The following is a 13,133-nucleotide window of genomic DNA, read 5'->3' on the forward strand; positions in this document are numbered from 1 at the left end:
CATCATAAGTCGGGGATCCACTGACAACTAATCCGTTCTAGACACCCAAAAATATTCACAAAAAAATTCATTTTTTAAAGAATACGACGCTAATATCAACTCAACAGCTTATTTATCTATCACAATTGATCTAATATAACATAATAAACAATAGTACTGTAATAACATAGAAACATGATATACACTCTACAATGAATAAAATATGTCATTACGTATGTGGAGTGGTGGTGATGGTTGTTGGGTTTATAAGGGCCACTGACAGCATAAGCTGTACATATAGTGTTGATGGTGGCAGCAGTGGTGTTGTCAGTGGCCCTATATACCTCAAACAACAATGGAGGAGTCAGTTTCATGTCGTCATTTTTCTATCGCTTAATCGCTTAACTTACTTGCTACACTGTTAATGCTACAATTTATCGCTGGCTGGCGCTATAGCCTCTATTGACTCCTGTTGCTTTAGTATCATGCATATCATAGAATCACTTAAGAATGCACATTCTCCCCTCTCTGGCTGGCTGGCTGGCACTAGGAACTTTCTTTGGGCCCATGGTGGCTTATTACACAGTCACAATTAATGAACAAGCACCAAAAACAAGGGATTATTATGAAATGTTTTGGAATACACGAAGTAATACTCACTCAACTAGTGACAGAAGCAGACTGAGCCGCGTAGTGGTGGCATCCCCAGGCGGGTGAATGCATATAATACGTCTGATTACCAGATCAAGGTCCGATATCCAGAGGAAAATTTAGCACAAAAAACGGTTCTAAAACCAAAGCGTCCGATAACCGGGGCATGCGAAAACCAGGGTTCCACTGTACGTACTTCCCCCTTATCCCTAATTTCCAGGTGGTACATTGCCTATAGTATCAATTTCCAGACTCCAAATTTCACAATTTTTCACCTGATGGGGGTTGAAGTTTAGTACCATAACCTATTGTTCAACCATTCCTGTAATCTACTTAGGTCCACTTGTATCTTCCTGCTGTCTTCCTTGGATTGCATCCTCTTATAATTTTGGCATCATCCACAAACCTGAACATGATTATTATTACAAAGAATTACTCTGCTCCTCCTGCAGAGACCTTTTATTATGTCTCACCTACAAATACAAACTTGATAAAGCCTCTTGCATGTGAAACAATGTAATAATAAATGGCAGTCTTTTGATATGCATGTCTTTCTCCACTACTTAGGTCACAGACATACTCCAATCAATTTAATACATATTGTAATGTTAATCACAATATTTTACATAGTCTCTTAAATCTGTCAATTTTTAAAAATTATTATTTTAACAACAAATAGTAATATGAATTAGCAGGTAAGATTAACACAAAAGATAAGCAAATAAAGAAAGAAATCCTTTAGTTTCTTTCAGTTTTGATAATAGGAATTAATACACACCACAAAATGCATGTGACACAAAAATCCTACTTACAATTCTCTCAAGAAAAGCATCATTGCCTTCCCTGATCATATCGAATTGATCAAGAAGCTTGTGCTGAGATAATCCCAACTTGATATCCTGATGACCAAAAATGTTGCTAATTCTGTTGAATAAAAAATATGAGGGTTTTTAGAACAAAATCAGGAAACAATTTTGTTAATTTGCAGAATTAGTAGTTAATAAAGATTCCAAGTTTTTGTCTAAACACAGATAAACTTTATAGGTTAAAAGCTGCTACCATTCCTCAGCTCATTTCAAAGCCTAGCCTTAAGGAATAGTAATTCCATCCCCTGGGGCATGACCCACAACAGTTAAATAACACCCAGGTACCAACTTAGTACTAGGTGAACAGGGGCAGCAGATCTAAGGGAACATGCCCAACATTTCCACTTGTGCTGGGGATCAAACCACAAACTCTCAGTATGGGACAAATAAGACACGTATAACAGTTAGGTATCTAAAATCCAAAATATATCACCTACACAGGAAATAAAGAGGAAACAACAAGAACAATGGAGATGTAAAGATGGTGTAATCAGTCCATCACCCTCAAAGTAGTAGCTTTGAGGTGGTCAGTCCCTCACCTGGAGAAGAGTCCTGCTCTATAATCTGGGCATCAAAATGAAGACTTAAATACTGTGAAAGGTGAGACACAGAAAATTCTGAAGACAATTAAAGAAGTCAGGCTCACTAGAAGAAGCAAGAATGTAATAATTGAGGGGTGCTATAGCAAGCCTACTGGCCCACGATAGGTTGGTCCCTCAAATCCAACCTTTCTCACTCATAGCTAGTGGTCAGGCTTAATCTATAATTTAATACTTCAGTAGTGCTTCTTAACATATATTATTGCATTTATGAGTATTGTTTTTTATTTAAAATTTATTCAATTATCCTTGGAGCACACTTTTAGAGGTGTTTGAGTTTGAGAAAGCTATTTACTCTTGCTGTGATTCAGGGACTGGACAGGACTTAAATCCTTGGCAAGCCAGTCCTACAACAGGCCAGTGCTCCAACCACTAGACTACACAGGCTAAATAAGATTCACCCAACTGTATATTTCTATTCATTAGAGTGGTTAAGACCAGGATGATAGTTTTAGTATTGGCTTGCCATGGACTTGAGTCCAGTTTGTTCCCCGAGTTGTTTACAATTAAGAAATTACAATTTTAATTCTTCCTCCATGAGTCAAGAGTGTCATAAGAGACAACTAAAATGCTAAAATGCTGGGAGCAAGCAGCTACTGACCCCTTCTCCTGTATACATTACAAAATTTGGTTTGTTGAAAAAACAAGAAATAATTACAATTTTCTAAAGTCAATGATACCAGTAATAACTTTGAATGGACTCGAAATAGGTATCATCACAGTCATGTGGGTGTTACAGTCATCCATAAAAATTTGAATTTGTGGCCAAAATGGGCCCCAGGTATCCTCTCCAGTGTATAAAATATACAGTTCAGAGGTTAGAGCACTGGCAGGCTAGTTTTAGGACTGGCTTGTTATGGGTTTGAATCCTATCAAATTCTTGAGCTGTTAACAATTATGTTATTATGATTTAGCTCCATTTCCTAATTAATTTCTATTATTGAAATGGTAAAGTAGTTCCATAATGCTTTGGAAAGCTTCAAATACATAACCAGTAATAAGCTACTAAAGGTAATTCATAAAAGAACTTAGTAGAGGGGGAGAATAATTTCATTTTATTTGTAAAGCACAACAGGGCAACTTTTTATATGTAAAACCTTTAATTAATGAGCCCCAACTTAACATATTTCAGAAACTACAGACAAACAAATTGGCTGAACAAACACTGGAATCGTCTGAAAAAATTAAAACGACATACAGTAAACCCCTGGTTTTCATAATTAATCCGTTCAAGAAGGTTGGCTGAAATCCAAAATGGCCGAAAACCAAAGTAATACAGTGGTCCCCCGCTTTTCTTAGTTCCCGGCAATCGTAAAATTCGCCAATCATAGGGGTATTTTCGTATAAATATGGACTCGCTTTTCATAGGTTGACTCGCGAGTCGTAGTTCGTCCGGGACGCGTACCCACGGCGTGAGCCGGGGCGGCAGCCAGCCTGGCACTGTTTACCAGTGAGCGAAGGTCCCCTCACGTGCTCCAGCGAAATATTTCATAATATTCCATTTATTTTAGTGCTTGCAAGTACTAAATAAGCTACCATGGCTCCAAAGAAAGCTCCTAGTGCCAAGCCTGTGGTAAAGAAGGTGAGAAATACGATTGAATTTAAGAAAACCATCATTGAACAATATGAAAGTGGTACAAGTGTGGCCGAACTGTCCAGGATGTATAAGAAAACCTACACAACCTTATGTTCCATAGTGGCCAAGAAAAAGGAAATAAAGGATGCTGTTGTTGCAAAGGGAGTATCTATGCTGACAAAAATGAGATCACCAGTACTCGAAGAGGTTGAGAAGTTATTGGTGTGGATAAATGAAAAACAATTAGCAGGAGATACTCTTATGACTTCGATTATTTGTGAAAAGGCTAGGTAGTTGCATGAAGATTTGGTAAAGAAATTGCCTGCAAATAGTGGTGGTGAGTGAATTTAAGGCCAGCAAAGGCTGGTTTGAGAGATTTAAGAACCGTACTGGCATACACAGTGTGGTAAGGCATGGTGAGGCTGCCAGTTCGGACCACAAGGCGGCTGAAAAATATGTGCATGAATTCCAGGAGTACATAGAGGCTGAAGGACTGAAACCTGAACAAGTGTTCAATTGTGACGAAACAGGCCTCTTTTGGAAGAAAATGCCAAAGAGGACCTTCATTACACAAGAGGAAAAGGCAATGCCAGGACACAAGCCTATGAAAGACAGGCTGACGCTAATGTTCTGTGCTAATGCTAGTGGGGATTTCAAAGTGAAGCCATTACTAGTGTACCATTCTGAAAATCCCAGAGTGTTCAGGAAAAACAATGTTATGAAGAGTAAATTGTGTGTGTTTTGGAAATCTAATAGTAAGGCATGGGTCACGAGGGAAATTTTCGTCGAGTGGTTCAATGAAGTGTTTGGCCCTAATGTGAAGGAGTATCTCCTGGAAAAGAAATTGGATCTCAAGTGCCTGCTAGTAATGGACAATGCACCTGCTCATCCTCCAAACTTGGATGACCTAATTTTCGAGGAGTTTGGGTTCATCACAGTAAAGTTCTTGCCCCCGAATACCACTCCTCTCCTCCAACCCATGGACCAGCAGGTCATTGCAAACTTTAAAAAACTCTACACAAAAGCAATGTTTCACATGTGCTTGACTGTGACCACAGACACTCACTTGACCCTAAGGGAATTTTGGAGAGAACACTTCAGCATCCTCCACTGCATAACCCTTATAGGTATGGCTTAGGAGGGAGTGACTACCAGGACTTTGAACTCTGCCTGGAGAAAATTGTGGCCAGATTGTGTCGACAAGAGGGATTTTGAAGGATTTGGGACTGACCCTAATGAGCCTATGTCTGTTGTAAAATCAATTGTGGCATTGGGGAGTTCCATGAGGTTGGATGTGAGTTTGGAGGATGTGGAAGAATTGGTGGAAGACCACAATGAAGAGCTCACCACTGAGGAGCTGCAAGAGCTTCAGCAGGAAGAGCAACACATCGCAGCTCAGAATCTTGCTGCAGAGGAGGAGGAAGAGAGATGGAAGAAGGTGCCTTCTTCAGAAATTAAAGAGATTTTTACTATGTGGGGTAAGATGGAAAGCTTTATGGAGAAACATCACCCTAACAAGGTTGTTGCAAGCCAGGTTGGCAACATGTACAGTGACAAAGTCTTGGGCCATTTTAGGGAAGTGTTAAAGAGACGCCAGAAACAGAGCTCTCTCCACAGTTATTTTGTGAGACAGGACTCCAGCGACTCTCAAGGTGGTCCTAGTGGCATTAAGAAACAGAGAAGAGAAGCAACCCCAGAAAAGCAAATGGTACCTGAGGTGTTGATGGAAGGGGATTCCCCTTCCAAACTGTAAACAATCCACTCTCTCTCCTCCTCCAGTCTCCCATACACTAAGAAGAATCTCCAATAAAGGTAAGTGTTATGCTGTTAATGTTTCATTCATTTCCCATTATATTGTTTATGCACTACATGTATATTTCATGTTAAAAATTTTTTAGTTTTAATACTTCTGGGTGTCAGGAACGGATTAATTGTATTTACATTATTTCTTATGGGGAAAATTGATTCGTAAATCGTAAATTTCGTTTATAGTAACGGCTCCAGGAGCAGATTAATTACGAAAAACGAGGGACCACTGTATTTCCCATAAGAAATACAGTGGACCCTCGGTTATCAGCCATTCCTGTTTTCAGCCAACTTGGTTATAGGCCGGTTTTTCGGCTTCCGGCTATCGGCCATTATTTCGCCTATCGGCCACATGGGACACATACATCCGCCCAACAGCAGCTGCTCGCGTCAGTCTGGCTGTGCCTCTGGGCAAGTGAGGAAGCTTCTGCTCTTTCATCCAAACATTTAGCTATAATCCGTTGTTTTTGGTGGTTACTTATTAAGTGCAACTGCGAAATAAGTCACCAAGGCACCAAAGAAAGTTCTTAGTAAAGTTATTTTGGTAAAGAAAGTGAGAAATACGACAGAATTCAAGGCAGGCAGGCATAGAGGCAAGGAGAGTAACAGGCATGCAGGAAGTGTGGCAGGCATGCAGGAAGTGTAGCAGGCATGCAGGAAGTGTGGCAGGCATGCAGGAAGTGTAGCAGGCATGCAGGGAGTGTAGCAGACATGCAGGAAGTGTAGCAGGCATTCAGGGAGTGTAGCAGGCATGCAGGAAGCATAGCAGGCATGCAGGGAGTGTAGCAGGCATGCATAGAGTGTAGCAGGCATGCAGAGAGTGTAGCAGGCATGCAGAAAGTATAGCAGGCATGCAGGGAATGTAGCAGAAATGCAGGGAGTGTAGCAGGCATGCAGGGAGTGTAGCAGAAATGCAGGGAGTGTAGCAGGCATGCAGGGAGTGTAGCAGAAATGCAGGGAGTGTAGCAGGCATGCAAGGAGTGTAGCAGGCATGCAGGGAGTGTAGCAGGCATGCAAGGAGTGTAGCAGGCATGCAGGAAGTGTAGCAGGCATGCAGGAAGTGTAGCAGGTATCCAGGGAGTGTAGCAGGCATGGAGGGAGTGTAGCAGGCATGCAGGGAGTGTAGCAGGCATGCAGGGAGTGCAGCAGACATGCAGGGAGTGCAGCAGACATGCAGGGAGTGTAGTTTGTGGAGTGACTCTCAAACTGGTTCTAGTGGCATTAAAAGACAAAGAAGGGAAGTAACCCCCAGAGAGGGCTTTGCTACCTGAAGTCCTTATGGAAGGGGATTCCCCTTCCAAACAATAATTCCTCCCTCTTTCCTCTTCCCTATCTTCCAGAAGCCAGCATTAGTCTTCAATAAAGGTATGCAATACTGATTTAATTGTTAAAAAAAATGATTTTTTTGTGAATATTTTTGTCTGGAATGGATTAATTGTGTTTATATTAATTCTTATAAGAAATATTTCGGTTTTTGGCCATTTTGGTTTTAGGCCAATCTTCTGGAATGGATTGCGGCCAATAACCGATGGTCCACTGTAATGTAAATCCAATTAATCCGTTTCAGACATCCAAAAATATTAACAAAAAATACATTTTATAGAGAATAACTAGTTTTACACAAAAAACAATGAGAAATATTAATGACTAATTTTAATGATAAATGAACATTTCATACCTTTATTGAAGACTTTTGTTGGTGAGCAGTATTTATTTATAGTCCTAGGTGGACTACATCCCATTCCAGCTACATACACTGTGGCCTACAGCCATATTATTACCATCGACATACCATGTTCACCGAGTTTAATCATTTCTAACAACTACAGTACCTTAACCCTTAAACGGTCCAAACAGATCGACGTTCAGATTCATAGTGCTACAAAAGTAGATCTACTTTTTTTTTACATATTTTCAAATATAACAAAAAAAATGTAGATAAAAGTTTTTTTACACGTTTTCAAATGTAAAACAAAAAAGAAGATCTACATTTTTTTACATACTTTCAGATGTTGAAAAAACGTATATATACGTTTGGACCATTTAAAGGTTAAGATGCCATCATAAACAAAGTGAGAAGTAATGAATAATTCATGCCAAGAAATGTAAACAAAAACCTTATGTATTAAGGGCAGTTACTGGGCCAGCACAGATTCATACATGTTTTCTCTGAAGCTGGATTAAAGAAAACGTAATGTTCACCCTCCACCGACCCTTCAATAGCATATAAACATTGCATATTTATATGCTATGTAATGTGTTTCTTAGATAATTTTGAAGAAAATATTATAGATGGATTAATGAAAATGTCTATATTACAGTAATGTAAAACAAGACATTAAATGTGCCCAAGAATGAGTCATGGATATCAATTGATATTACTTACTAAAATTAATAATTATCATTTTTACTAAAATTTCAATTTACTCTTAACATTTTTGACATTTAATAACCATTACTTGTCTAATTACCTTTACCTGTTTTAATACCACATTTACTATCTTAGATTACTCTTAATTACCTTGTACTGCCATATAACCAAGTATAACTACCAGTGCAATATTGAATGAAATAAACATTACTTTTTCACTTTTTTGTAATCATTATTACTTATTAAAATTTTATTAAACACCATATTTACTACCAGTCAATTTTACTTTTGTACATTAAACATTATCTTATACTTCCCATAACATTTTGTTGCCAAATTTTCAAGTTTGTATATTCAACCCCAACCTTTATATTATCCTTTGTACCTGTGTACCTGGGTACCTGTCTACCATCTTACTATCATATTATAACCAAGACATTACCATTGTCATTTTTTTACTATTATTCTTTTGGTACTTTAATTGTGAATTTTATTTTGTCAATTTAAATCTAGTTATAATCTTGATCTTGTCAACAACCTATAACAGACTCTAGTGCAATTGCAAGTACCATTTCAAATTGTATTTTTATATTATATTATAATTCCTACCATCTGTCCATTTAACTTTGTTTACCATTACTTAATTTTAGTCCCTTATATATTTTCTCCTTTATTTTAGCTTTATATAACTACCCTAGTTTATATATTCACAATTGTTAAAATAATCAAGGTGCTATTCTCAGGTGCTAAAGTAGAATAAGTTCACAATTTTGCCATTATATTCCAAAGCTCATTTATTTGATTACCACTTTATTGTTCACCACAACCTATATTAGTCCCTTTTATATTATAATTTTATACTATAATTCTAACTTTAAAAAATTACCTTTATAGTACTACCTACTATCATATTCCCAAGCTCCATTATTTGATCATCACTTTATTTGTATTAGTCCCTTTTATATTGTCTCCTTTATTTTAGCTTAAAAAAAAAAAAAAAAAAAAACCACCTTAGCTCATTATTTTACATTTGTTAAATAATTCAGGTGCTATTTTTTAGCTTAAGACTATTTACTTTGTTTTATACTTAATTCTAACTATAGATTCACTACAAATCTTATGATTACAAGCATTGATCCTGATACCAACCTCTTATTTAATGACTTAAATGAATCAAACAGTTACTGTAATTACTACACTGCAGAACAATCAAAGGCACTTCTCAGAGCCAACAACAACATAACTATCTTTAACTACAATATCAGATCTTTAAGCAAGCATTACAATGACCTCATAGCATTACTAAATTCCTTACATGCCAATATGTCCATCATTACACTAACTGAAACCTGGCTAAAGCCTGATAGTACAGATGTCTATGCCATTCCTGGTTACACAGCCATACACAACTGTAGGCCAGACCAACAAGGGGGTGGCACAGCCATATACTACTCAGACCAACTAGAATGTATCACTAATACTTGCACAAGGGATGAACATGGGGAATATATAATAGCTAAATTCAAATCCAAATACCTACAAAAACCTCGCACATTGATAAACATCTACAGAGTTCCACAGTCAAACATTAGCCAATTTAGTCAAAACCTAGGAAGTATGATAACTGATACACGCATGAACAAAGATCACTTACTACTCTCAGGTGACTTCAATATAAATCTCCTGCAAGACCAGGACCCACATGTTACTGAATTCACAAACACAATGAGTAACTGTATGTTACTACCAACAGTAACAAAACCTACAAGAGTTACAGAGACTAGTGTTTCCCTACTTGACCACATCTGGACCAACACCATATCCCCTTTAAAATCAGGCATAATTACAGATAATACCACAGACCACTACCCTACTTTCCTCATAACAACTCTTGGTAAACTACCCCAAGACACTACTAAAGTCACCTTCAGACTTCACAATGAGGCAGCCATTAATAACTTCACAACAGCAGTAGCAAACATTGATTGGCACACTGAGCTAGAAATCTATACAGATACTGACGAATGTATTAATAATTTTCTAAAAAAGACCCAATACCTCTATAACAAGCACTGCCCTAAAAAAACTAAACAGATGACAGCTAAGAGACTGAACAGTCCCTGGCTAACACCCAGCATTCTCAAATCCATAAATACAAAACACCAATATGAAAAACAGTACAGAATGGGTCACATAACCAGAGACCAAACAAAACGTTACTTGTCAATCCTAACCAGCCTGATAAGAAGGGCAAAAAAATTGTATTATGAGAACAGATTATCCAACTTACGAGGTGATATAAAAAAGACCTGGAAAACCCTATCAGAAATTCTGGGAACAAAAAAGATATCACGAAATAGCGAAATAAAATTAGCAAAATCAGATGAACCCCAACTCCCACCAACAGAAACAGCAAACAGACTCAATGATTTCTTCTCCACTATAGGACAAAACCTTGCCAATAAAATCACAAGCTCAGATACCCCACCAAATGACTACCTCACCGGCAACTACCTGAACACACTGTTCCTAGCTCTGACTAACCCATACGAAGTCTCCCTTATTATCAACGCACTAAAAAACAAGGCAGGAGATTTAAATACCTTACCACCCTTTATATACAAAAAACTGTCACAAGTGCTATCACCAATCATTGCAACACTCTTTAACAAATCCATAGAATCCTCCACCTTCCCTACAGTACTCAAAATAGCAAGGGTCACCCCGATCCACAAAGGAGGAGACCAAACAGAGTTGAATAACTATAGGCCAATATGCAACTTACACCCTCTCTCAAAAATCTTCGAAAAATTAATTCATAAACGAATCTACTCCTACCTTATCTCCCAAAACATACTCAACCCCTGCCAATTTGGATTCAGGCCTAATAAAAATACTAATGATGCTATTATACACATGCTAGAACATATATACACTGCAATAGAGAAAAAAGAAGTCCCACTGGGGATCTTCATTGACTTACGTAAAGCTTTTGATACAGTTGACCATGACTTGCTCCATGTAAAATTGTCACACTATGGTATAAGAGGGCACTCCCTCAACTACCTCAAGTCATACCTCAGCAACAGAAGCCAATATGTGTACGCAAATGGGGCAAACTCTTCTGCGCAACCAATTACAGTTGGTGTCCCACAGGGAAGTGTCCTTGGCCCTCTTCTCTTTCTCCTATACATAAATGACCTTCCAAATGCTTCGCAATTACTCAAACCCACACTATTTGCAGATGACACTACATACGTCTTCTCTCACCCGAGCCCAGTCACGCTAGCCAATACTGTAAATACCGAATTACAGAAAATATCTACCTGGATGAGGACTAACAAACTTACACTAAACATTGACAAAACCTACTTCATTCAGTTTGGTAACAGAGCTACAGATGTCCCTCTTAACATAATGATAAACGGATCACCTATCACAAAGCTAACAGAGGGAAAATTCTTAGGAATCCACCTTGATAATAGACTCAAATTTCATACACATATACAACAAATTTCTAAGAAAATTTCCAAGACTGTAGGCATACTATCGAAGATACGGTACTATGTTCCACAGTCAGCCCTCCTGGCCCTAGATCACTCTCTTATTTACCCCTATCTCACCTATGGAATTTGTGCATGGGGCTCAACAACAATTAACCATCTCAGACCACTAATTACCCAACAAAAGGCTGCAGTTAGAATGATAACAAATTCTCACTACAGGCAGCACACTCCACCAATATTCAATACACTAAACCTACTCACCATACAAAACATCCATACTTATTACTGCACCTATTACATACATAGAACACTTAACTCTGATATTAACCCTCCCCTCAAACATCTCCTTGCCAACCTCAACAGAACACATGACCATAACACAAGGCACAGATCACTCTTTGATGTTCCTCGTGTCCATCTCACACTATGCAAAAACTCAATGCACATAAAAGGCCCTAAAATCTGGAATTCATTACCTGTAAATATAAAAGAAACACTACCTGTTTATAAATTAAAGTCTCTTCTCAAAGATCACTTACTCACCCAAAACCAAATAAATACTGAATAACTGAACCTTATAAATTGTATATCTTAAATGTTTCTCACAATTATATCACATAAATGTTAAACCTAAAACCCAATCTAACTTTATTATTTTTTAAATACACTACCTAACAGAATACTCCATACGACTGAATGTACAACAATGCATGCAACCATATGACCTGTCTTTGTAATACTCATTTGTGCTTCATAGTTATCTGTTTAAAATAATGTATTATCACTGATTTCATCATTGCTTAGTTAATTTTAAGCCAGCCCGAAATGCTATGCATAGTATAAGTGGCTTTGGCATGCTGCTCTTATCTGTATTTTTTTGTACCTCTGTATGTATGCTCAAATTGTAAATAAATAAATAAATAAAATAAATAAATGGACATATGAGCGGCCCAGGTAGACGTGTCTGGTACCGATTTCCAAGCAGATATACGAAACCCGGGGGGGGGGGGGTGGGGGGAGTAGCCAAAAAAAGTGCTCAAAATCCGAATTCTACGATTTCCGCACAGGCCGAAAACCAGGGGTCCACTGTATAATTAAGGATTTTGTCCACAGCAATTGTGTGTAGGCTAATTTTTTACCCAGTGCATTCATAATTTGTGTATATATCTTGTATGCATATATAAAAAGCTTACATTTATGGAAATAAATGGTATAAAATACCGACACAATGGAAATATAAACACATATGCAGTATAATGTGATCCTTTATTGACAACGTTTTGCCCACGCAGTGGGCTTTTTCAAGTCACAAACATATCTACCTGGGGTGGAAGGTACGCGAGTATTTATAGTCAGGTTCAGAATGCTGAGGTCAGGTGGAGAATGCTGCTACCCAAGATTTTAGACTCTATAAACCCACTCGGTACATCATCAGATGCAGCATTCTGAACCTGACTATAAATACTCGCGTACCTTCCACCCCAGGTAGATCTGTTTGCGACTTGAAAAAGCCCACTGTGTGGGCGAAACGTTATCAATAAAGGATCACATTATACTGCACATGTGTTTATATTTCCAGCTTACATTTACCTGGTACAGTTAACATTTAAGTGGTACCTATTGCTGCACACTGATCATCTCTATTTAATGTTCACGTAAATAACTCGGTTCACTTTATTCCTATCGCACCTTGTTTCACTGTAGCTGATTTTCACACTACTGAGTTACTTAGCTGTTCTAATTTATAAGGTTATAATCATGATTTTCTGCCTCCCTGCC

The 13,133-nt window shown here is 37.9% G+C and overlaps 1 protein-coding gene across 2 annotated transcripts in view; it reads right to left on the reverse strand.

Moving 5' to 3' along the window:
- Positions 1-13,133, reverse strand: part of Rrp6 (exosome component Rrp6) — a 142,582-nt gene that overhangs the window by 111,245 nt on the left and 18,204 nt on the right. For both annotated transcript variants that reach the window (XM_053783791.2, XM_053783790.2), the window contains exon 3: positions 1,443-1,554. In XM_053783791.2, coding sequence (XP_053639766.1) covers positions 1,443-1,554 — 112 coding nt within the window. The remainder of the gene's footprint in view (positions 1-1,442; positions 1,555-13,133) is intronic.

Source organism: Cherax quadricarinatus, chromosome 33 (assembly GCF_038502225.1).
Source record: "Cherax quadricarinatus isolate ZL_2023a chromosome 33, ASM3850222v1, whole genome shotgun sequence".
In the NCBI taxonomy this organism is placed as follows: domain Eukaryota; kingdom Metazoa; phylum Arthropoda; class Malacostraca; order Decapoda; family Parastacidae; genus Cherax; species Cherax quadricarinatus.